At 39.2% G+C, this 26,477-nt stretch overlaps 1 protein-coding gene across 1 annotated transcript; it reads left to right on the top strand.

The window, feature by feature from the left end:
• Positions 1-110: 110 nt before the first annotated feature.
• LOC131786976 (E3 ubiquitin-protein ligase ubr3) lies at positions 111-26,151 on the top strand. The gene is made up of 47 exons (XM_059104032.2): positions 111-561; positions 2,179-2,321; positions 2,777-3,147; positions 3,273-3,513; positions 3,981-4,157; positions 4,511-4,644; positions 5,119-5,199; positions 5,637-5,702; positions 6,131-6,220; positions 6,751-6,879; positions 7,349-7,401; positions 7,698-7,837; positions 8,257-8,344; positions 8,875-8,932; positions 9,060-9,126; positions 10,041-10,137; positions 10,463-10,607; positions 10,698-10,796; positions 11,199-11,289; positions 11,703-11,780; positions 12,512-12,661; positions 12,864-12,981; positions 13,520-13,580; positions 13,672-13,731; positions 14,266-14,395; positions 14,482-14,658; positions 14,838-15,120; positions 15,501-15,680; positions 16,127-16,221; positions 16,542-16,676; positions 17,003-17,136; positions 17,766-17,876; positions 18,111-18,257; positions 18,752-18,820; positions 19,289-19,437; positions 19,728-19,798; positions 20,041-20,149; positions 20,842-20,939; positions 21,209-21,258; positions 21,417-21,497; positions 21,992-22,093; positions 22,334-22,459; positions 22,974-23,165; positions 23,375-23,442; positions 23,650-23,803; positions 24,160-24,299; positions 24,659-26,151. Exons 1-47 carry the CDS (start codon positions 137-139, stop codon positions 24,774-24,776), a joined length of 6,081 nt encoding a protein of 2,026 aa, XP_058960015.2. The 5' UTR covers positions 111-136; the 3' UTR covers positions 24,777-26,151.
• The last annotated feature ends 326 nt before the right edge of the window (positions 26,152-26,477 follow it).

Below are 26,477 nucleotides of genomic sequence, written 5' to 3'. Positions count from 1 at the left end.
AAGATGGATTTGCCCATGCGTGTAATTACTCGTCTCAGTTTCCTCTCGGACTCTCGACGCTCAACTGAGCCACGCATGAGCAGTCAGCACCAGGCAACAGTGACAAAAGACAAGAGATACTATCAAAATATGTAATATGGCGGATAAACACGGCTTCTCTGTGAGAGAGAAGCAGAGAAAAGCGGCGAATTTCAAGGCTCTTTGCCACACGGAGAAAGGACGAAGCGATATAAGAGGATTTTTAGATGACATTCTTAGTCTACAACATACATTCGATGCAGAAAGTCAAGATTGGTGTTTGTGGCTAATCGCTAGTGGAACACCTCCAGAGGAATTTAAAAATGTCTTGAGGTCATTCGACTCACCGACAATCTGTGGTCTGGTGTGGAATAGAAACTTTGTGGCATACCGATGCAGGGACTGTGGAATCTCGCCTTGTATGTCATTGTGTGCAGACTGTTTTCACGCAGGTAATCACGAAGGCCATGATTTCAACATGTTTAAAAGTCAGGCTGGTGGAGCGTGTGATTGTGGAGATGAAGATGTCATGAAATCAGACGGGTGCGTACAATATTTACAGATTGACCCCTCTAAGTTATTGATGATAGATCTGAAGGGCTACGTAAATCCCTGCAATTTTGAGAGATTTCTCTGAATCATTCTTTTAGTACTAAATTATTACGTTTGATCGATTAATTGTTGTCCTTGTTGACGTATTTGGAGTTATTTTGATTCAGTGTGAGGTTGAGAGGTCAGTCGCTGTGATCGCCTGAGGCGATTCCGTATGCATTCTGTAGAAACGTCTATCTCTTATAGTTTCAGTTCTGTTCATATAGTTTGATATTTTCGAAACGAAATTTACTGTGAGTAAAAGTCTTCAGATGTTTCAGTTTTAAAAATTGCGATATCATCATAACACTATCGCGTAACATTCCACATTTAAATGAACTGATATCTCTTACATGGACATTTGAATAAATCATAACAAACTCTTTTTTGCGTTCTGTTAAAACGAGTGGGCCTTGGAGCATGGCAATGAAGCACTGAGAAGTATTTGTAAATTATTAATAGTTGAATATCGAGTAGTAATTAATTCAAAATAAATGTCTTAATATCATCACAGACATTCTTCTGCGGTGGAGCTTTTTAACCCTTTAACTCCCAAGATCTGATTGTTAATTCTCCCTTCTAGCTGCTACACATTTCCTGGTAAATAAGTCATGAGAACTTGGTGTTAGATCAAGACTACTAACTCTTACTGGATAAGTTTGAGTATTCTCATTACATGTTGGCTGGATAATGTGTGGATGTTATAGGGAGAAGTTACATGTTAATCACTTATGGGAATGAAAAAGGTTAAGGTATATACAATTGTAAGCCTTAAATCATGCCCTTGAGCCAAGGAACCCATGTGGGCCCAGGGTAACCAAGTTTTTGGAGCACTAGGAGTGCCACTGCTCCCTCTGGATGACCACCCTTCCCTTTCCCTCCCTCATCAGGTTACATTGACAGCTCACATGTACATACCTACTTATACTCCTGGGTGGGTGGTAAGTATATATTGTGCACGAACATCACACAACAACTCAATCAGGGCTGTAACCTTGACCTTGAGTTCACGGTGCTCAAGAATAGGCCAAGGTAGAAATGTCAACAATCACTGGTACCAAAAAAGAAATTTCTAGTGAATCTAGAGTTTAAGAGCATAATTATGAAGTACCATGAAGCAATGATAGATAGTGTAGTTTAAATTATATGATTTTCTACTTGGCATCTTAAAATGAAATACAAATACTCTAATCAACATTCTTCTTCAGTAGAACTTTTTGAATGCTAAAAGTAAAATTTCAAGTAAACTTAGGTGTGTATTGAAATTGAACTGCCAGACCATTTAGTCACCTGGGCTCAGTTGTATAAAGGTTGGATAATGTTATCCAATTTATAAATTGCTATCCAGCAGATTATTGATAGCAAAACATACTACATAGAGATAGACAGATAGAGATTTATCTAGTGGATATTGTTATCCAACCTTCTAACAGCCGGGGCTTGGAGAATTCTACTTGTGTTGCGTTTCTCAGTACAAAATTTCTATAACTTTCTAAAAAAGCATGGTGCCAAAAAAATTGTGACAGGTATATCTGAGTATTTTGAAAAGATCTCTTTATGTTTTTGAAGTTTTTGTAGTCGTCATGGGAGAAAGGACACACATGTTATCAGAACTCCCCCTCCAGCACTGTTGGACATGGCTAAATTTGTTATTCCAAGGTTGTGTTTAAGACTGCAACAACAGTTGAAAGAATTGGAACCATATGCAACAGGTATGTTTGTGTTTTTAAGGTATTTTGTATCGTGGGCCATAAAGGTAAATTAAAAATCCTTTTAAACATGTTGAGTACAGCTTCACCTCTCTCAAATAGTATGCAACTGACTGTTGAAAGTAATTCCGGTTTCCTCTGCTTTAATTTTTCATTTTGGTGTGATTGGTTCAGAAAACTTGAGCCACTTTCTCAAGCGCTCAGATTCAAAACTGAGACAATCGCAATCCAGTCACTGGCATTTTTCTATGTTAAAGGCAGTTGCTTGTTTTAGTTTCAGTTCTGTTTGGCATTGTGTAAAGTGGTATTTTTCTTTTTTCTCTTTATCGGTTGTGGTTACTATGGCATAATCTTAAGACACTTGGTCTAAGAGAATGCTGTTAACTTGCAGGAGTACATGTGTAAGAACATGTACCAGTGGTGAAGAAAATTGATGATATGACTTTCTTTCTTTTCAGATACACCATCTGATGACATGAGTGATGCTGAAGGCCTCTTTCATTTCCTAGTTCAGTTGTGTGACACAAATACTATGAAAAATGTCACCGCTGAATCCTTGATCATGAAAATAGTAGAAGTAGAAGGACTATTTATAAAGGACTCAAGATTATCGTTGACTACGCCCAGGTCACATCATGGCATTGGACACTCTTCAGTTCACAGAATGGACAGCTCAGACTCGTTTTCAAGTTTCTTGTCTTCTGACAGTGTTGACGATGTTGTAAACAAAACATTTTTGGACTTTTTAATGGATTTTGTGACACAATTTGAATTTCCACAGAAAGTAGTGACATTTCTGCTTCATTTTTTACCATGTGCTAAATACAAGGTAAGTAGCGTCTCTTTTTAATGGTTAAAGTTTCACCTTGAATTTGACCCTACACCCATGACCTTGACCTTCTGCCATGATGAAAATACTCTTGATATTGAACTCATCATTGGTTTTGCCTACAGGAAGCATTTACCAGAGTATTCTGTGAAAATTATCAGAAGATTGCCAAAGCACTGGTTTTGAACAGTGATTCTAGCGACAGTGTGGACCAATTGTCAAACCGAGTGGTACATGTCAGTGTGCAGTTGTTTAGCAACAAAATTCTGGCAGAGAAAGTTGTTCGGGAGCAGAATCTTCTTCATGTAATGGTCAAAGTGTTGCATGACATGGCAAGACCTGCTCTTGTGACTTTTAGAAGAGGAGGTACACCTATTGCTTTTATTAGATACGTGTATTTCAAACTTGGGTAAAAAAGGAAGCTTGTTGAACATGATGGCCCAAAAAGTTCAGTGGCAGAAACAAGATTGTCAAAGTATGTGTAGCCCTTTGCACCATAACATCAGCATGCATATTCTCCATAGTATTTCCTACACATTTCCTTAGTGGTCGACAAGGAGAAGTTGTGTAGCATCAAAAGCCTCTTCTGTTGGTGATCATTTCGATTTCCTCAGGGGTGATATTGGAGAAACTAGAGACTAGTCACTCCTAGGGGTCAAGGTGTTAACAGCATTTTTTGTTTAATTTTTTTATTACAGCATACAAATGTGCTTCCTACTGATGGTTTATCATGTATTGTGATGTAAAAAATATGGGCCTATTGATATTTGAACTAAGCTGATGGGTCATCATCCATGTGCTCATGATTGTTACAACTTTATTGTTGTTTACAGACGCAGCATCTAATCATGATGTGGTGAACTGCGAAAGTCGTGCTCTGAGCAATCATTGTTACTGGCCAATAGTAAGCGACTTCATCAATGTTCTATCCCACAAGACAATAGCTGATACATTCATGCAGAATTCTGAACTGATTAAGAAGTGGATGAAATTCATTGAACATTTAACTGGTGAGTTGAGGGTTGATTATTTACTTCATTCAAATTAAGTGGTCAAGAACAGCTTATTCTGTTGTCTAGAGCTTGTACAGTATGTTGTACAAAGTGATGTAGTTTACTATGAATCGCAGGTCAAGATAATTTTTTTAACCAGCTTGATATGTTTTTACTGTTGCCAGGTATGTTACCATAATCTGTAGATAAAAGAGAGCACAAATCAAATTTGTTTGAAATCATTTCAACCCTTTACACCCTAACATCTGACTTTGCTTTGTCTGATTCATTGGAAAGGTGAATCTCATAGATTGTACCGAATACGATACCTAATTGACAAAGTTATTTTATTTACATTTTTCTCTTTGTAGGAATGAATGTAAACACCCGTAAACTACTGACACATGTTGAGTTTGAACCCAACACATATGGAACAGCATTTGCTGTGGAGCTTGAAGCTGCATCTTCACCTCTATGGAGTTTTGTAAATGCATGTATTTCGCTGGTAGGTTTTTTACAGAGTGTAATTGAGGTTTATATAGATGTGAGTTTAACAAAAAGCAATGTACAGTAACACTGCAGGATGTTCTATCAGCATGGGAATTCTGAGAAATCTGTGGCTACTATTGTGAATTTTTCTAGCTGAATTTCAATGGTCTACTGGTGCTATTTTTGAGGTAGAAAATTGGTGTATATTGTCCTGTCACTTTACACTATTCCCCTGTTACTACATCCTACCAGGTCAGGTAAAAAGGCACTAGAATTAATCAATTTGGATACCCTTTTACATCAACTTCATTTCTTCAGTCCTAGATTGATAGGGACTGTTAAGGCTGCCTGGTTAGGCCTCTGTAGATAGAGTGGTTCCTCATTCTACAGTGTACATTACATTTTGTAGTATCTAGGAACTGTTCATGTTTGTTGCATTTGTATTACTGGAGCTCTGCCTATAGTAGTTCTTTCATTTTTGCTAATATAGAAAAAAGTACAGTGTGTTCAAAACATGATCTATGGAAGTGTTGAGGCTCTTGAGAGATGGTACAAGAAAGTGGATAGCAAGGTCTGTTTGTGTCACTATAGGTGCTACACATTGTAAAATGGCTTGAGATTTTTTGTTCAAATAGGCATCATGTAAGTTTACATCAGAATACCCACATTTAACAAACCCCCCCCCCCCCTTAGCCTAACTTTCAAGGACTGGTGCAGATTGTAAATTTTAATTGGACTTCAAGGTACCTGTAAAACACTAAAATTGAATGAATACCTTCTAAGATACATGAAGAAAGTGGCAAAAATTCATGAACATTTTAGTACAACTTACAGTAAGAGACCTAGGAGTCACTTTTTAGTAAATGTCATCATAAAAATTGTTCATGCATAACAATGGGGCTTGCCGAATTGTCATGGCACTACATGAGCATGCCAAGCTTGAGTTACAAACTAAGCCAACTCAGCTCATGTGCAGTATGTAATTAAGTCTTTTTTTATTTTGTTTAGCCTCAGCGAGGAGAAGTTACATTTCATTTACCTCTCCATCGTCATCTTGCTGCATTTATTAGCCTGGTAAGGATAGAACAGTGTTAGACGAACAATTAACAATTGGTTCATTCGTCAGCGTGCATTCATCGAGATATGAAGCATGTGGGAAGTTTGGAGAGCATGAAAGATGTGTAAGAGTTGCTCAAGGCATAGCTGAGAGCAACTCTAGCTTCTTGAGTGCTCTCCAAACTTCCCAAGTGCTTCATGTCTTGATGAATGCACAGCTGACATATGAATCAATTGTTTTATAATATTTTCAACCTGATGGAAAATTTTTTTTCTTGAGGGATTTGTTTGCTGACGTCATGAGCGTGCATAATAGGAATATGAAGCACTCTTGTGCAATTGAATTTGATTACACAAATTTACTGGCTATGTTATAAACCCTTCTGATGCTTGCTGTGTTATCTTTCAATTGTGACTCTTTGCTGATCATTTTTAACACTTTACAGGCTGTATCTCAGTTTGATGTTCCTCTTGAGCAAGTGGTTCCTTCAAGTCACCTGCTGAGGAACATTTGTGAGGATCTTTTACATATCCAGGTGAGGATATTCTTGTAATATGATACAAAAACTCACAAATTGAATGTATGATATATATGGTGTCTTGTTGAAAGTCTATTAGTTTAACTGTCGGTTCACTTGTATCTGTGTGTTGTGTACTCTACTGTACCACTCAAAAGTAGGTTGACAGCCTTGACTCAACACTTACTCCTTGAATCCAATGCTCAAAACTATCAAGAATCAAGGCTCAAATTTCAAGTATAAAGATTCAAGATGCTCAAAGAACTTTTTGAGGATCTTGATTGCAGCTTCAAGGAAACAACTTAATTCTTGCTAGCAGAACAATAGCCAAAGACAAAGGGCTTGACAAGTGGCTTTGTGACACAGAAGCTGCTTGCATGTGTGCAAATATTTCCATTTTTTTGTTGTGGTTGGTTGTGTCTAGCTGTGTGGCTGCCCATTTACATGTATCTGTCATGATTTCAGCATCCCTTACTCCACTGGGCAGTGTGCCCATCTGTGTGTTCAACTGCTTCTGGTCTTAAACAGAATCATCTGTTGTTTTACAGGCTGCTATTTGTGAAATTCATGCTGGTAGATGGGTGCGAAATGGTTCACAGATTAGAAGTCAAGTTCGTTTCTATGATGACTGCCATTTCTGCAACTCAATGCAAGATTTGGATATTTTCATGTTGCAGGTGAAAGGTCTAAAATGTAGAGTTCGTGATGGACGCTCTTAGTAAAACCAAGCTTGTAAATTAATGATCAATGATGAAAGGCTAAAGCAAACAAGGTTTAATTATTATTCCACACATTTAACTCTACTTTTAGTCCCAGTTAATGGAAACATAACAACAACCTCTTTTCAATATCATGGTTTGGCAATCCAAACAGCAGTCATCATCAGGGTCAAGCACAGAATTCTCTCAACCATCAATTGAAATGGTGAAACCTATTGATTGGTTTTTCTATAATTTTGTAGGCTTGAGTAACCATTAATGGTTGGGATTGATCAGTTTTTATTTTTTTATTCACTTGAATTGTACCATTGGTTTTGATGGTTGTGCCTATGTTGAAAAGAAGTTTTTTGTAATCCACTGTTACACATAACTGATTGCATTATTTTGTTTACACTGAATTGTGAATGAGCATTATTTAATCATTTAGGTCTGTGCTATGTTTCTGGATCCTGAAATTTTTGTGAACATGATGATTGAGAGGTTTGTGCACTGCTTTGTTTTGCAAGTATAACAGTTACATTATATTTAATTATGATAAGGTAACTGGTATGATGAAGTCATAGAAGGCAACATAGAGGTGTAATAGTTATATCACTAGGTCTTTCTGTAACAGTCACAGTTATACAGTTTTCCACCAAGCCATCTAATCTATAGTGCAACAATATACACATGGAGACCTAGATATTATCTTGAGTGAATGTTTGCGTGCAAATGTTGAACGGAACAAGAAAGATTTAATTATTAAATTTTTTTGTCTCACTGATATAATTATATAGTTTTGGCTTGCGACACTGGTTTAAGTTTGGTGTGCCAGCTGTATCCAGTCCCCCTAGTTTTGATGTGGACTCCGAAGTATCGATGGTTGAGGGAATGTTAATGCTGCTCGTCACACTCCTTAGCAATCGACTACATTTAGGTAACGAGTCACAATGATTGTAAACAGTTAATGGCACACTAAGCTCTAGAGCTCATAAATGATTGTTCCTGAATGCTCATCTCCGGAATTATATCTTATTGTTACCATAATTAATCACCTCAAGTTTTTTTTTTTCTATTTTTGGAGCTGTGGTTAGATTGCTTAGAAAAAAAGTGGTTGGCTTCACCACCACAAATTCACTATTACCAACGCCTTTTGTTTCATATAATTATGAACTCAACCTCTGGCTCTCTCAGTTAATGGACGATGTAATTTCAAATAAAAAATCAATCTGAGAGGAAGGAGTTTTCCTCGGATTGTGCCATCAGACAGTTCTTGAGTCATATTTAAGAACTTCAGTATTAAGTTTTATGATTTAGTTTTTAGTATTTAAGACAACTTTTTGTGCTTTATTGAAGGGCTTACAGATCAGGAAATCTTGCGGAAAGAAATGGTTGCACAGCTTTGCATGGGAGATAAAACCCACAGCCAACTTGTTGATCTAATATCCTTTAACGAAGAAACTTTAATGATGCAATGTAGTTCAACATGATTTGCTTGTTCATGAAAGTTTGACGTAGACAATGTTTTCTATCAGGTGTTGGCTAAAAAAATCTTATTAATCTGTTCCTTGATCAAACCCTTCTGTTGTAATTATACCCAGACTTTCACTCAACAAAACAGTGTGATTGGTTGATTCTTGGTCACATGTCCCTGATCAAATTCAAATGTATCCCGACCGGGATACAATTGCGCAGTTGTTGCCCATGCGCCGAATACAACAGCATGTTTTTGCCATATGATCGTTAAGGGAAAGTTTAAATATATATAACAAAGCACTTAATGTATGGTCCCTCGAGAAACTAGTTAGTTTTGTTTTCCCTCGAGTCCTGGTGTTTCCCAAAACGAAGTTGAGGGAAACGTCAGGACTCTCGGAAAAACATAGTAACTGTTTCTCCCGGGTCCATACATTAAGTGTATAGTATATTAGATGTTGATCTTATTTAATATGTAGTTGCCTTAACAGACTTTTACATCCCAGATAAACCAGGACAGTCTCACAACACACAAGATTTTGAGTTAATACTCAGTGAGGTGTGTAGATGGTTAGATTTGGTAAAATAACTTTCTTTCCTCGCAAGCAGACTTACAGTTGCTTTCAGTGAATCTAGAAATCCTGAAAGTTAAAAGGCTAATGGTTTCTTGTTTATCAATATTTTAGTTGGCAGACTACAAAGCACCTGGATTTGAAAGCGGAGCGATGCAACAAGGGATCTATGTACCCAAAGGTACCTCAGAGTAGACACATTTCAAACACCAGACATCATGGTTGAATGTTATGAATTTTACTGTTGGTTCTGTGGGAGACGCAAAGGCGTAATGGTCCTGGCACAGGACTCTGGGTCTAGAGGTCTGGGTTTAAGACCTGGCCGTGGCACTGACTCTTATGCATACCCTTTGTAAATATGTATTTGAAAAACTGACAGCAAACTTACAGAAACTCTGAAAGGCTCAAAATACAACAAACAAACAACTAATAATACCATAAACGCACTGACTTTATGCACACTCTTTGCAGATATGTCTATGAAAAACTGACAGCCCTCACTCATTGGGTATTTAATCTTGAGGGCGCAGAGACTTTCGTATGACGCGAATGAATATGAATGAAAGCAGCGCAGTATATATATATACCGGCTCTCTGCTAATAAAGAAATTGTAACGACATACCATGCAACACCCCACTCAATTGGTTACGTAACCTACGATAAATTTATTTAATCTCCCAATGCCTCCCTCAACCCAGGAGTATAAACGGGGACCGGGGAATAGTCAGGGAAACCTGATAAATTGCTGAAGGGGGCGACCATGCGATGGACTAGCACCTGATACTCGGAAACCGGGAGAAGGTTCGGCTGAAAGGGGCCAATAGGCTTGAATACAGACTTTACCTTTTTAACTTTTACCAAGTTCTTTCTCCAATCTTCACGAGGCTCTGAACGTTTTTCGCATTTAACCGAATTTTTTTTGTATTGGCACAATGCAACTGTTGGCATTGTGTCAGAAATCATGGTGCGAATGTATGATACAACTGTGGAGAATTACAATTTTAATCTGGAGAAAAACTTGATCCATCAAGTTTTTTTTTGTTTGTGTTTGAACGTAATTTGGCTCAAGTTGCACCCTGTCATTTTTTCTTTAGAATCTGTTTGGAAGAATGACTTTGATATTGTCCATGTGTTACTAAGAGCAGTCCATCGTCAGCATGTGCAGTCAGCTATGCAGCGCTATCAAGCAAGGTGATTATTATGTTTGACGAGTAGATGTTTAGGGTCAAATTTTTGTGCTGGTATGTATCTTGTGTGCAGTTTGATATCCGAGGTTTTGATTTGCTGTCTCTTAATCATTCTTAAATGTAATGCAAAGCAGAAACTCGTTTAAATTTTGCTTCGGTTATCGAGGGCGGTGTTAAGTCGATTAAATACGTTATAGGGAATTGTCACAGTCTGGATTATTTTACAACTGCCGGTGTGTTTCCCATCGTGGCCATGTTCTCTCTTATTCACTCCCTGTTTCAGAGTTTGTTGATATTAACTTAGGTTTTTTTTGTTGAATTTATTTCAGTGCTTGTAAGAATGACCAGTCTCAGAAAGGAGGCCTGTGGTTTCCATTTCAGCCTCTAAAACCGCTAAGTGAGAAATTTCGTGGCTTGCTGAAGATCCTCTTGTCTAAGACATTGCATGGAGTCCTGTTTTTTATATTCCACAAGGTAATCCAAATGTATCATTTTTCAGCAGTAGCTTTCAATTATTTGTAAAAAGATTCTTAAAAGTTTCTCTTGGTTATAAATCACTTTTAGGCCACAAATGATATAAATTCCTTGGGAGAAGCTCTGTATTTTGCAGTTTATTTGACAAAAGTGGCAGTTATGGAAAGCCCTAAGCTGCACTCAGATCTGGTAAGCATTTTTTAAATTGTGCCTTTGATACGTATTGTCAAGGTTTCAACTCTTGATTTACCTGAATTTCCTTTACAAGTCTATGTTTCAGTTCTTCTTGTTTTTGGGTCCAAAAAGCTCCACTTAAAATAGGTAGATTATGAGTTTACTTATTCTACAACCATAAATAGTTTTTCGTTTTTTGGTTTTCAGTACGATTTAAAGTTTGAATAGTTATGTACGAATACTTGCTAGGAGTGTTGGATAGAAATAACCGTAGAACAGTCGTATAAACAGTTGTAGCCAAACAAAATTAAGTATGTGGTAGCTTTAAGTCTTTAATGATTCTGAAGAAAAAGAGAACTAGGGGTTATCGATGATTATCACTGTACACTGATGTGACATATCTACTGTATCCATCAGAGCTCTCTGCCTTACTCAAGTGTAGATGTTAAATCCAGGGATATTGGATGCATAATTGTTGATCGCTGCATCGACTTTCTTGACACATACGGTTTGTTTTTAATGACTATTTTTATTATTGTTTTTTCTCTCCAATTAGTCTTCGCTTTGTTCATCAGATTACGATTTGTTATTTTATTTTCAATCAAATTTAACCGGAGAATGAATCAGGAGACTTCGCATGATTTTCATTTTTACGTGACCTAAGGGGCTGTTGTCCAGAAGAATTATCCCTTTACACCCCAAGATCAGTATGCATATTCTCCAAACTGTTCTCTATGCAGTTCTTAGGGTGCTGATGAGGAGAATTTGTTCAACAATCCAGAGTTTCTTTAGTTGGTGATCACTCTCTTTATCCTCATGACCTTAATGTTTGATACAGGGATGATATTGTAGAGAGAAATTTGATGCTGGTCACTCTTAGGGTTCAAAGGGTTACGTGAAAAGTGGTTGTTTTCGTTACAGGGAAGGATGTGAAAGATTTACACCAGATTAGTCCTCATCACTGTTTGAATAAAGAACTTCTACTCCGATTACAACAAGGTACGTGTGTTAGTTAACTTTTCAAAAGTCTGAAATTTCTTTAAATCTTACCTGGACACTGTTTTCTTCAGTGGAATCAGGTCCAGATTCTCTGATCTTGGGCTAGTGCCGATAGTAGCTGGAGAAGGCGTCTTTTCCTTGCTCATTTGCTTGTTTGTTCGTTTGCTTTTTTAATTTTGTCTGTGTTGTACCATTATGATCAGTGGTTTTCAAATGACTCCACATTGAACGTAATCATTATTACATGTTGTGGCTGGGTATTACGCCTCTTCAGACAATTGGCATAAAACCGAGTAATTTCCTCAGACTTTCTTCGGCTAGTTCATTCTAATGGAGTCGTACAGCGTAGATAAGCAAGTGACGAAGGAACAGGAAAATACCTTACCGATTGGCATGTTTCGCCACATTTTGATCGACAACGCATTGAAAGGAAATGTAAATGCGCCAAACTCCGGATCTAGATTTCTAGGTTTATGCCCTGTCCCAGTTATTGAGTGTCGTTTACACTGAGCCTCTCTCTGCCTGAGATCAGAGTTACAAATTCTGAGGGAAGTGAGGGTTGCCAAGGATCACCTGCGATCCATAAGCATTCTTCGTACATGTAGGAGGAGTTAGGAATACTCCAATTTGTTACATGACACAAAAACCGAGAGAAGCGCCAGCAATTTACACTACTAATCTCAAATGACCTGAAGGAAGCCGTAATCGAAACCTTTTTTCTTCTTCTTCAGACCCATTTGCTCCTTTCCGTCCAGAGACAGATTCTCCGCATCACGTGTGTGCTGTTATGGCTGATGTGCTGCACAGTCATCACCTTATGAAGCCTCCATTGTTTGAGCCGTTCCTTCCTTTCATGAATGGCGTGCTCAATAGCGCTCTCCGTAAGTATGCGACCACTGATCGCTAACAAATCAATTTGAACAAGATTTCTTTGAGTATTTAGAATAATAAGGATGATGAACTTTGAGTTTGGTGATGAAATAAAAGAGAATGTTGTTTGGTCTTGTCACTAGCATGGAACGCCACAGAGATCGGTAGCTAACCACGAGAATGACTTAAACCGTGTCGATTATTTGATTGCAGAAAACCAAAGTAGTACCTTAGAGAAGATAGCCCAGTTACAACACATTCAGTTTTTGATAGAACAACAACCAGTTCAAAGACGGAATCTCATCACAAAACTAACTAGACATCTTGTGAGGTAACTTTGACTGAGAACGAAATAAATCTGTAGAGCAGGTTTGGTTTGTTTTGGGGGAAGATTGGACGAATTCATTGGGTGAAAACGCCGATTCATCTAAGCTGTACGATGTACGTTTTCTCAACTTGTACACTTTTCGGTTTCAATGAGGGAAGATGTTGAACTTTTGTCTCGAGCGCGAGTCAAAGAAACATGTTAGTTCCTCGGGCTGATTCGAACCTTCAAGTAAGTTCTGATTTCGCATTCTGAAGTTCTGCAACTGAGCGACAGAAAATTCTTTTATCGCGTTCATCGCGCTTACACCTTAGAATTGCCACTTTAAGGCTTTCTCTACACCACGTCAATGACTAGAAACAAGAGATTACACAGCTGATAGTCTCTTTCCACCCCACCCCTCCCCCTAGAGAAGAGGGGGTGGGGTGGGGTGGGTGGAAGTTAAGGATGAAACCAGGTAATGACTGTGACTTTGTATGACAATTTCTCTTCAATTTCTTTCACTTGCGTCACGCTTACATGTATTTTGTTTGAATTTTTTTAGTGTATCGGAAAGGCTCAACATACCATCTAAAAATTTGGCTCTTGCAAGTGACGAAAATCAGGTAAGTGTTTGTTTTCTGTAATTACTCGCGTGTTGCGGAACCAACAAACCACCGCCAGTTGTTCTCTTAACATGTAATTGATGTTTTTTAGCCCTTAGAGCTTTCCATGCTGCTGATGTATCTGAACAAATACCACCAGTGGCTTTTCAGGGTAAGAAGAGTGTTTCAATTAATTTGCTAGTACTATTGTTGACTGATTAGAGCGATGCTTTTCCGTTGTTGTCAGTAGTAGGGACCTTTACAATTTACGACGAGTACGACTGCGGATTTCAGACTTTCCGATAGGTGGAAGAGTGGGTGCGTGCGAAGGTGCGCTAATATGGCGGGAAAACGCGGTAGCCGCCAACATTATTACGAAGGGACAAACCCAAAATACCGATGCGATCGCAGTTTTTAGTTTTCCAATCAGGGAAGGGTTGAATTACTTCCCATAATGATATCTATGCAAGTTTTGTGGCTTATGAGGAGTACGATGGAGCCTCGTGAGTCGTATATTTTCCAAGTATTGGGCAAAAAACACGAATTCAAATCTCATACTCGCAGTGACACAGGTCCTAGAATCTAAAAATATCTGATTTGTTTTTCTTTGTTAATTTATGAAATCTTTGAGGATTAGTCCAAGCTGATTGAGGCATGTCAGCCCATCTGATAATTTTTATGTCTCCTTGCCTCGTTTCTCTTCTAGAATCACCACACTCCTGCAGGATGGCCAAAGACTGTCAGTGATTTGAGTTTTAATTCAAGTAGCATGGTGGTAAATATTCGTCACGTGGTTCAACCAGTACAAGAACCAATGGATACAAGCGATGATGCTGGTGTGTTCAATGTAGAATTGCAAAACAGTTTATCTTTAATACATAAATTCTTAAAGGCGATTTCTTTTCTCTTTTTTTGTCGGCAGACCTTGAGAACAGTCATACCAACCCCCCTGCACCGCAGCCGACCAAGGGTGGCGTTCAAGATTCGCTCGAACTTTTGTCGATCGAGACAGAAGAGAGAAGTGGTTTGACGATTGCAAATACAGCGTCATTTAAAGGCCTGGTGCAACAGTTCATGGATGTAACCAATTCAAGTGAAGGTAGTGATTTGCGTACCAGAATAGGACTTATTTAGAGAGAGCTCGAGTCACTCTTACGTTCTCTTTGGTTTCTAATAAAACATGCGCTTTTTCAGGTAGAGAATGCAAAGTTAGGGTGCTATGAGTTTTATTTGAAATTACGTTTACAAATGACAATACCACGTTCTCTCTTTTATTAGTTACTGCAATAAATCTCCTTAAAGCCTGCAGAGGAAACCTGGAGATGGCTATGGAGTTGCATTTCAGCAAACAAGAAGCCATGCCTGATTTGGAGGAGGCAGTTGGTGATGTTGCTATGGAGACAAGTTCTTGCACGATGACGTCTTCTGGTGCAACCGTCGGGACCCATGGCAAGTTTGAGGATTCGAGTTCGTGTTCGGCAGAGGGAATTAACGAAAGCATTTTAAGCCTTTTGGTGAAGCTGTTATCCGCCAAGTCTACCAGTTCGACACCACCAGGAAGGTTGGTGAAACTTCGTTTGTAATATGACAACTGTGGAGAATCCCGTCTATTCTTTTACTCACAGATCTGTTAAACAAGAGGTCTCCACTTCCCCAAACAACATCAATACGTTATTCAGCCAAAAGGTCAATTAAGTTTTTTTAATGTTCACGATGGGAAAAATTTCCAAATTCAAGAGAGGTGGATGTGGCAGATGATAAGGCAAGGTACTCACCAATTTTTTCGGTTTAAAAAAAGTCGTGAGAGCACAACTCTTACACGCCTATTAGCGAGGACTGGCGTTTTCGCGTTTCGCCTCGTTTAAGACTGGACGTGTTAGACTGTCATAATGTAAAAAATGTCAAATCTTTGATTGGAACTCTTCTTTTCCACATCTAAAGGAGTCCAGCGTGTGCTGACGATGTGCACTACTTGTCAGACCTGTTAGCCGTGATCAGCAGGTCCAGTCCCGAGAATGCTGCAGTACTGCGCAAGCTTCAACCCCAAGCCTCACAAGTGAGCCCCGGTCCTTCCTCCCCTGATAGTGGTATGGATAATTCTGTAGCCAGGACCATGCGCAAGTATGTGTGAGAGAAACTTCTCTGTGCGTTTCAGAGCGTGTTTCGATTGAGTGTCATCAAACCAAATCCAAAATAATCACAACGCCATGACCAAGTCACCATTGGTTCAAGTTTTAAATCTGATTGGCTGAGAAGATGGCACGAGTTTTCTGGACCAATCAATCAAAAGCAAATGAAAGGAAAATTAAAGCATTCCTGGAGTACAATCGACAATCGATTGAAAATTGCTCCTCAGGGAAATTGTGGTCTGTTGCCCTGTTTTTGCCTATTTCAGCAGCTTTATTGCCTTATTTATGAGATCCAATATTAACGCTTCTGCTTATCGCGCTGGCTCAAGTGCTAAACTCGTAAACTAGCCCTTGCTTTAAAAATACCGAAACTGTTAAGAAATATTTAGATGTGAAAAGAAATGTTATTTTACTCTGCACACACTGTTTCTTCTTCAGACGACAGCTCGCCAGGGAACGTCAGCAGAAGCTTTTAGCAGAGTTTGCTTCCAAGCAGAAAATTTTTATGGAGAAAACCCTGAAGAAAGACCTAGGTATGCCTCGCTTAAACTTAAGAAAATACAGTCTTTTTCAAGGAAATGTCTGCGCTGTGGTCTTGCAAGTAGAACTACGCAAAGATTTTTAATCTTTTATGAAATGAAATTGGCAAGAGTTCACATTACTGAGCGCTTGAGTTTAAGGGCCTTGTTAGGGTACACGGTACTGATTTGGCCACTGTAGCAACAAGAGAAACACCAAGTACAATGGCAACAATAATATCAAACAAATGGTTTGTTGGAGCTACTCGTAGGTCCATTGCGATGCTATGTTTTGTTCATGCAGTTAAACGCTGCACTTAACATTTCTTTCTCAGTCGCTCTAGATGCTGCAGATGGTATGCCCAGCGAAAAAGCGGAAGACTTTTTGGATTGTGTTATCTGTGGACAAGCATCCACATCCACGGAGGATAGGCCTATTGGACTGGTGACCCTGTTGCAACCCAGTGCAGGTAATCAGATTTGCTTGTTTTCGCGAACCTGAACCGAACCTTAGTTACGCCACTGACTGCAGGAAAATGAGAAATAACCAGAAGACAGAGTTACATAAGGGATCTTTTGTGTTTAATTACTTCCTAGCGTTTTCACCTTTTCCTTTTTTTTTCTTCTCTGAATGCAAGAGGCAGGAAAGTTGTCTGGAGTATAGAATATGCCATGACCTTACTAAGATTTCCAAATGCATTTAAAAGTCTTTATTAAGTTTCCTAATCGAGGTGTAAGTATTTAGTAGAAATAGAGAGATGAGCGAGTTGTCGAGTATTTTTTCCCTTTACCACAGTGCTAAAACACAGAGCTCATCATGTAAGACACACCCAGCTACCGCTGAACCGTGAGGAGGAGGAGAGTCGTGTCATTAATTGTGAGACAACCTTCAGGAACAGATTTGAAGATCTGAGGAGATGCTTTGATTTGGTACGATTTTCTCTCAATAAGGGGCCGGAACATAAGGTGCCAAGGCGCGGCAATAAAGTAACTTTGAATGCAAGAACATGAGTGACGGGTTCAATCTTGGACCAAAGTTATAACATCGGGCTCCATCTTGGACCAACGTTATAACATCGTTGCAAGCAACATTGAATACAAGAACTTTCTTACACAGTCAGTGCAAATGTGAAGTGAGAAACTGGGTGGCTGTTCCTAATCACGAGAACATAATAAAAACGTTGATTATTAAGTGAGAAAGTGCAGCCGATACCAGGCGCGATATGAAATGCAACGTGTAGCCAGTTACAATTAAGACGTGTTAGGCGCCCTGGTCAAGCACGGGAAAACACGTGGTTCTACCAGGCGCGTGACAAAAAAACTGCAGCCTTTCAAAATGTGGGGAACACGCGTCACTCTTTAGAGCGGGAAAAGCAATTAACCTGTTTTTAGTTCAGGAAAGTGTTCAAAGGTGTTTAATTGCATTGATTTTTTTTGTTGGAAAATAGGCTTACTGTTACAATTGCTGGTCTCCTTTAGATTACCGTAGGCTAGAAACAAAATATCTTGTTCTCTTTTCATCGATGTTTCTCGAGTTAAAATTTTTCATTTTAATTTAGATACCAAGCATGGATGCATCTGCCAGTGGAACAGAAGGAGGGGTGCATATTCAATCTTGCGGTCATCTCCTTCATGTTGACTGTCACCAATCGTATCTAAAATCTCTTCAGGTACAGGAGTGGAATAAGTAAACTTTGGAATGCGCAGCCTTACTTTTTTTGAGAGAGCAACCAAAAAAATCATTCAAACCGCGGATACATGTTATAATGTTAAGTTATATTGAAACCCCCTTACACTGGGGTATTTCTTACTTAGATACCTTTAGTTTATATTTGCAATACTTAATTTGTTTATAATGTGCTAAGTGCGGAAAGTCTGCTGATGCAACTGAACTTCTCTTGCAGGAGGAGGATGCTAACCAGCTTTACCACGTGCAGCCGTTCAACCCAAGAAATGGGGAATTCACTTGTCCTTTGTGCCGACAGCTTGGTAACTCTGTGCTTCCTGTTGTACCGTCGCACATTATCCCGGATGGAAAGACGTCATCCAAGGTCAGTCATGGTGTACTTTACCTACGCCTTGTTGGTTTGACCACTTCCTCCCTTACTTTTCATAGGAAGATTTTGGTATAAATTTGCAGTTTAAATAACTTGTCGTAGAAAGAATGAGCGGATAATAAGGCCATATCCGATTGCTGTGTCTTTGCGCGTCTGAGAAAGAAAGGTGTCCCACTGAAGTGCTTCATAGTTTCGCCCATCAGAATGATCATACATCTGGCTTTCATCCGCAGATTACCTTAAGCGCTTTCGCAACTGATAGCTGACCGAAAATTCTCACAACTTTTTCTGTATTGGCTAGTATCGATCACATTGCCGTTTTCCCCTTAGTTGAGTTTTCCTTTGTTTGCATTACTATCTAGAAATATAACTAAGCAGCGATTATTCTATGGTACCATTCAAGCAAGAGATGTTTCTCTGTAAACCTTTCTTAAGTTAACCAAGATTTGTTTCAAGTCCACGTTCAGTTAACTTTCTTATCTTTTTAGACTACCGTAAAGAGTCACACAGAACAGACAAGTGACTTACATGCAGTCCTGAGGAAATTCAAGCTTCATGTAAGAAAATTTAAGCAATACCAAACCAGTTCCTATCAACCCTTTAACTCCTAGAAGTAATTAACTTGTAACTTCTTCCCTATAACATCCATACATATCCAGCAAACAGACGATACTCAAACTTATCAGATACAAGATATTATCTTGATTGAATACCAAATTCTCGGAACCGATTTACAAGAGAATGTGCAGCAGCCAGAGGAGAGAATGAACAATCAAATCTTGGGAGTTAAAGGGTTAAGAAGCTTATATTTCCTTTTAGAGGGAGAAGAGGAAACTCGTACCACCTTTCCAAACCAATCAGTTTGGAAGCAAAGCCAAGTCGCGACGTGGTCACTCATGTTCTCCCACGCTTCCGATATTTTGCTTATTTTTACCTTGGTCTCTTTTAGCTCCTTTTGATGTCTATATTTTAGTCTTATTAGCAAATTATTAATTAATTGTTATGTTTGCTTTGTGATCCGACAGACTATTACGAAACTAACAGCCAGTGCGCTTAACTTTAATGTACTCGGTGCAGCCATCAAGGCAGTTGTAGAATCAGTGTCTGCTCTGGACGGAGAAAGCTTCAGGTGTTCCGTTGAGAGAAAGTTTAGCCTGCTGTACAGAATGGCCAGGTATGCAAGCAAACTACTTGATTAAAAAAAAACATCCAGTAGCGTGTATCTTGAAGATTTACGCAAGAATTTTTTAATTATTGGCAACCGTTCTAATCATATCTCCTCTTTGCCATCCATAAATCAACTGCCCCGCACAGTAAGGGATTAGGCCAGTGTATCTTATTTGGGGCTGCCACGAGTATTGCTTTCCCTTCCAAAATCGCTGTACCTATCGCCTTTTGTTTTTCCTTTTTGTTACCGAAGTACTCAAATACCAGGTTTACATATCGCTCTTTTATGGTTCACAGGACAAATTTAGAATTAGAGCAAGTGGATAAAGTCGCAAGGAAACTTTCAAGTCCAAGGAAATCATGTTTTGGTGAGTACTCTGATGCTACTGTATGTGAAACTTTGACCATGAAAGGGTTGTGACGATCTTTAAATTTTCTCTATCTGGGATCAATTCTTTCCTTGCCATCCAAGCGGAACTCGTGTAGTAAAAGACTCAAAGAACTTGGATACCAATTTCTAACGAATGTTAATTATTACTGTGAGGCTTTCGATGTCTCATAATGACAGTCATTTTCTTCCTCTTTTATCCTTGTTTCGTGCACTGTTTAGGTCCACTCATGCGTGCTTTCCAGTTTCATTCCCAAACTCTTGTGGGTCCTTTGTTGTCTGTGTGGTCAGATCTGACTGGTACTGAAGACCTCAAAGAGTCGTCTTCCAGGTGAGATTCAAGCGCGTTTCTCTGTAATTGAAGCTAATTATAAAATGAAACTTCCAACGGCGGAAACAATATGGTTAAAGCCCCATCTATACCATGCGTGATAAATTTGAAAACAGCGTTTTTAGTTCTGCAAAAACAACAAAATATTACCGTCTGCACGTGGCCGTATGAGTTTGAAATTGCAACAGTCACAAGCGGTAGAACCGCTAAAAAAGTGAAAGACCAGTATTAGGGAGGCGTGCATTTGCAAAAAGTTCTGTTTTCAGTCCAGATTAGTACAGTTGACAGGCTTAACCGTATAAATTAATTTGCAGGCGTTGCCGGTAGAGTGGAAGATAGACGAAAACGCTTCAAAATGTACACGACAGTAAAAACAAAGTACCATAGATAGTTAAGAGAAAAACGAAAACGTTACTGCGGTGAAAATACTTTGCTTTGTTTTGTTTTAGACGCAAAAGGGAAACCTTTGATTGCACATTAGTGTGATCGGGGCCTCAGAGTGGACGGGTCATACGCACAACCCAAAATGGTGCCTAGCGGGCACAAATAATTTTGAAAAATCTCAATCAATCTTGCTTTTCGTTTATTTGTGAGCAAAATATTACGAGTAAATTGCCGCGTAATTATTAAAAAAAGTAATACTGCATTCTAAATCTAAGTTGGGGTAAAGTTAAGTTGTTGTCTTATTTCAGTGGCACAATCAGTTTCCAGGAGTGTCCTCTACTCTTGAGAGATGCACTCTCATTGTTGATACAGATGATGTTGTCATGGCCGGCACCGCTTTCACACCGTAAGTACAGTATGGTTTCCTCGGCGTAGTATCATCAGAATTGCCATTTTAGTAGTGCTTTACTTACCAAATACTAACGTTCTGTATGGTTTGATGCAAAGTGTCAGAAGGAAATGACATGACCTCCAATCATTTTTTTAATATTCATAAAAAAATCAAAAAAAATTTTATTTTGGCCCTTTGATGTAATTTATTCTAGGAGTCGGTTCTAACAGTGATCTGGTATTGTTGGTTATTTTCTCCAATCGCCGTATCGTGTTTTATTTCAGGTGACTTCATGTGCTTTGTACAGCTGATATTTAATTTGGTGTTTACGCAGGTGAGAAACTCAACCTTTTCTGTGAGATTGGATACTATATGTAGATATTTGAATTATTCACTTACTCTGAACAGATTCGGCCTTCTCTTCTTGTCCAGATTTGACCTCAAAGAGCATTCGTTTTATATACATGTTTGTATATATATTTATTTTTTCAGGCTCTAGTTGAGACTTGTTGTAAGTTTGTCGGAGATGAAAAACTTTCGTGGCAAGACTTAGGAAAGAAAGCAGCATCACAGGTAAACACAAATTGTTACGATTTGCCCGCCAGGGTCGTTAAGAAGGGTTTTTTCGCAAGGAAAAATATCATACTAAAATTGCATCCTAAGAACTGTCCAGTCGATATCTTCATTGTGTGTGCCGATGGAAGGCTTTTAAAAAAAATGCAGAAGTCTCTAGGAGGATCTTTGAATTTTTTAATTGACTGGTAATGTTTGGTAGCTTTTACTAATTATGATGGCCAAGAATTTTTACTTCTTGTTAAAGGTAGAAAGAGGTCCAAATTCGGAGTTACGATGTAAACGAGTAGATAAGAGGAAATGAACAACAGATCGGCAGAGGACGACTGAAAGGGGGATATTCCCCAACTACAACCCCAGTTGCAAAGAACGAATTCGGCCAGAAAATTGTAACTTTTTTATTTTGGAAAAAGAGCTGCCTGGTGACCGGTCACTTTCAATCTACGAGTAACCCAGATTGTTTAATCATTTATTTTGTTTTCATCTTCATTTAGGAAATTGTTCAGGGCCAATTATCTGCCGATCTTTTACTGGGGTATGTTTGCCGTATGCTCAGTACCAGTACCTTGATCAAGGAGGATCATCACACCGGAGGGGTAAGTTATCTCTGTTGCCTCTTCCCTCCCTCACCACACGGCAAGTATTAAAGATTTAGAGACACCCATACCTTCCCCTCCCCCCCCCCCCCCCCGTTATAGCTAATGAAATGTCTCTTATGAAACCCTACTTAGTTGTTTCAAGTTACTGAGAAGTAAGGGTAATTTTATTCACCAAGTTATTTCGCTTTTAACTTCATAAACATCCTCTCATTGATCATTGGTTTTTTCCCTTCGTAGATCTCGCAGTCGGTATGGTCCCCACATACTGTGGAGCGTTCCCTACAAGACTTGTGTTTGGGGTTCTTGCGGTCGGCAAACGCGATGGCGGCCCTGTGCTTTGGTGTGGAGGTACCGCAAGTTCAGGTAAGTGTGTTTTCATTCCTCTTTCTACACTGAGGCCTAGTTGTATAAAGAGCGGATCACTCTATCTAACGGATAAATCGCTCTTCAGCGGATAAATGTTAACAAAACGCGCAAATACAGATTTATCCATTAAATAGCGTTTTCCAACCTTCGAACAACAGGGGCCAGTTCTCTGGGTTGTAACCAGTTTTGCAAATAATTTTATGGGATTTCTTGTATTGCATCTTTACTTTCGATATTCATCCTCCTGGTTCCGGTTGTTCAAAGGGTTGATAACGCTCTCTGGTAGATAGCGCAGTGTATTTTCTTCCAACATTCGCTGGATGGCGATTTATGCGCTGGATAGCGTTATCTGCCGTTTAACCAACTGGACCTGTTGTTTCGTTACTTTCCTCGATGATCCTTTATGAGTATAGTAAAGTTTATTTCGTAAAGGAGTTGGTATCCTTACACAGCAAATCCAGTCAAGGAAGCGTATTTTATTTATTTATTTTATTATTATTATTTATTTTAGGACACTGATGCTGAATTCCGTGCATTGGCCTCGAGCCTGGGTTTATGTGATCCATCTAGTAATAGTCGAACCGAGTCCTTCTCGTGTGTAGATTGCCTAAAGTGGCCTCATTCCAAGCCTCGGAAAGTGATACGACGATGGTGTGATGCTCTGTTGCTGTGTTTCACGCAGCGAAAGGCCAAGCTGAACAGAGTGAGTTTGCTGATTGATGAATAAAATTCGTCAAGGATGTATTTGACAATAGCTTTCATTAGCAAAATTGAATTATAATTAAACTTTGTGCTGTTATATCCACGTGGAGATGGGAATATATTTAGCGGTGATAGACCAAGGTTTGTATTCAGTTTCGCGTGTACGGAGTATTTTCACACAGCAAAACTTACTGCTTGTTATATCTGTAGGAACTTCTTCCCAACTTGAGTCAGTGGCCGCCACCCAGACTACTTCAACTACCCGAGCGATACGACAGGTAAGTGACCAAACTGAGGTAAACTAGGTTTCTCACCACCCAAATATCAAGGGCTTCTAGGACAGCAAGTAATTATATCTGAGGAGTTTACTGTTTTGGAGAAGAAGGGAACAGGGTTCTTTAACTAAAGCCGGTATGCGACACCTTTAATGTACTTCCTTCCTTTCTAAAGTACGAATATAAGTTCTTTTGTCTCTTGCTAAATAGTTTGATCCAGCATTACCGGAAGCGGAAATGCACCAAGTGTGGCAGCGCTCCAGATGATCCTGCAGTATGTTTGGTGTGCGGTAAATTCAATTGTCTCCAAGGAAGTTGTTGTGTTGACGGGACAGGCACAACAGATAAGTATGAATGCATACAGGTTAGAAACGAGGTTCTGTCACTGATTTTACGCAACCGCTAGCTTTCATTCACTATCGGTTCTCACGTGTTTCGTCTCTTTGTCTCGCGAGCTCAAGGATTTGCAATTATGATATCAGTAGAGAGACCTTTTGCTTACTTTACGTAACGACGAATAACTGTTGTCAACCGTTCTTGTTCCTTGATTTTTCGGCAGTTTAATCGCCTAGTTTGAGGCTCGTTTCGAGAGTATGTGCGACCTCTGAGCAGTCTAAGCCCTTTGGGTGTGGCATGTATTGTTTTTGTGACTCCGCCTAAACACTTCATTCTTGACCGAATTTATATTACTTTATTAATTTTATGCTTTTCATTTGTTAGCATGCCTTGAATTGCGGGAGAGGGACTGGGATCTTCCTGATCGTGCTCTCTTCAGTGATTATTATAATCAGAGCCGATCGGGTCTGTATCTGGGGCTCAGTCTACCTCGATAGCTTTGGCGAGGAGGACCGGGATTTAAGGTATGGAGGAGTAATCAGAGCGCTTGTCACTTGATTGATGATTAATATGAATTTGATGTAAATTTTAGAATGGGATCTTAGCAGCAGCACATCCACGAGGTGTTTTAACGTCCACTGTTGTGTTCGACTTGAACTTTGAGATTTTGTTTTTTTGAAGGCAGAAAAAATCCAAAGAAACCGCAGAAAAAATTATTGCGCAAGGACAAAAATCAATAAGGCTCAAGCCACATGTGACGCCAGCTCCGTGAATTTAACCCAGGCCCCAGCGGAGGGGAGAGAAATACTTTCCTCACTACTACATCCTTCTCCTTCTCAGTGTGTGAAATGTCTCGTTTACCATTATTTAATCTCTTCGACAGGCGAGGGAAACCTCTGTTTTTGAGTCAGGATCGTTTCAATAGACTTGAAGAGCAGTGGCTCACGCATAGCTTCGATTACATGTGCAAGAGATGGAAACGTCATATGAACACTTTGTAGATGTACGAGTTCGCCACACGCATCAAACCATGGAAATCGGATGACTTCAGACGTAGTTAGGGTTCCGGCCCAGTGTATTGAGTTCAGGCGCAGTCTTGCGCTGGGACGCTATTAATTCAGGAAGCAGTCTATTATGTTAAGATGCAGTTAATTGCGCTACACGGCTTTTCATTTAGACGAAGTCTTCTAGGTCCAGGTTACGACGCGTATTTACAGTCTGGAGGTTCAATAACCGCCCTAGTAATACATTGGTTCTACGACAATTTGCGGGGAAAGCAAAACTTTTAAAGAAACCAAGGACCCATAGAAGAAATAAAATTATATATCGAAATTTGTCCATCTAAAGAGATTCGTGTTCTCGAGTCTCTTTAGACGAATTAAGAGGAAAGTGAATTTTTCTCTGCTGTGGTACAGGTAATGTTCATTATATTTCATTTATTTATTTATCATATGGTAATAATTATTTTTATGTATAGCAACAGTTAGATGGGAAGCAGTAAAATTTTTTTCAGAAATATTTCGTCTTATCAGACGCGAACAGATGTTGATGTAGTTTCAGATTAATTAGGGGGGGCATGAGCTCTTTCACTCCGAGGGGTGACCAGGAAGGGATTTCTTCTTACAACATGAATGGATTTTCAAGTAGAAAGGTGACCGTTTGATAACTTTAAATTCTGAGAACTGAGGTGAAGAAACGTTTGGAAGACAGTGTGCACAATCGATATTTGTATCGTGAAAGTGTCAACGGAGCTCTGTCTGTGTTTGTACGTCTTCCAAAACTTGGCCTTAAGTTGTCAAATTTCACGGTGATTATTGTGCAATCTGTGGTGTTCTTGCTTTCCCGAATTTGTTTCGTTTCATCTTGGTACATTTCCATCCCCTAAAGGCGAACGTTTATTTTTAAGGCTTATTATAATCAAATACAATTTCCTTTGACGCAAAGAATTTCACAAAGCTCCTCCTGAAATTAGCTAACTATAAACAGACTTGTCGAGTTCATCGGTTGGGTTCATCTGTAAGGATTTTGTGTTTTGTAATAACTGGGAAACACTAAATTTTCTTTAGAATGTAGCAAACAACCTTTACTTCTAAGAATAATAGAACTTTTTCTTCCGTATGAACAGAATTCTGTTTGCGCGACACAAAATCGGCCAAATGGAATATTTTGCTTTGTTACCTTCACTTAAATCTCTTCATCAGGATCTCGTTTGGTATAGTATTGTATCGTAGGGCATTTTGTATATATATATATTTTTTTGAACAACGGCCTAGTTATGCATTGGCACAAATAGATTACGGACACAGTGGACCCTGTAAAGATTGCAAAGTTTGCTTGTACCAAAGGCTTATGTGAAAGAAATTGAGTTGAATGAAAGCTTGAGTTAATAAACGTTCTTGATTTGGTGTATTGTGAGCTCCCCCCACCTCCTCCCGCGCAGGCGGGCGCGCGCACGCACCCTCATCTCACGTTTCAAAAAGGTCCGCCACTTGTGCACTAGGATGTTGTAAACATGAAAACAGTCGAAGGCAATTTTGAACAGTTGGATACCTGTTTGGAATCTAAATTATTGCGCACATGTTTCAATGGTTACACAGTTACTTGAGGATATCTCACGTATTTAACTCTACGACGAACTCCAACCTTTTTGCAATTCCTGAGTACGTATCGTAGGCAACGAAGCCCTCTTATCAGTTGCTACA

Source organism: Pocillopora verrucosa, chromosome 10, assembly GCF_036669915.1.
Source record: "Pocillopora verrucosa isolate sample1 chromosome 10, ASM3666991v2, whole genome shotgun sequence".
NCBI lineage: Eukaryota > Metazoa > Cnidaria > Anthozoa > Scleractinia > Pocilloporidae > Pocillopora > Pocillopora verrucosa.
The sequence above is the reverse complement of the archived record's forward strand: the minus strand, read 5'-3'. Positions and strand labels throughout refer to the sequence as shown.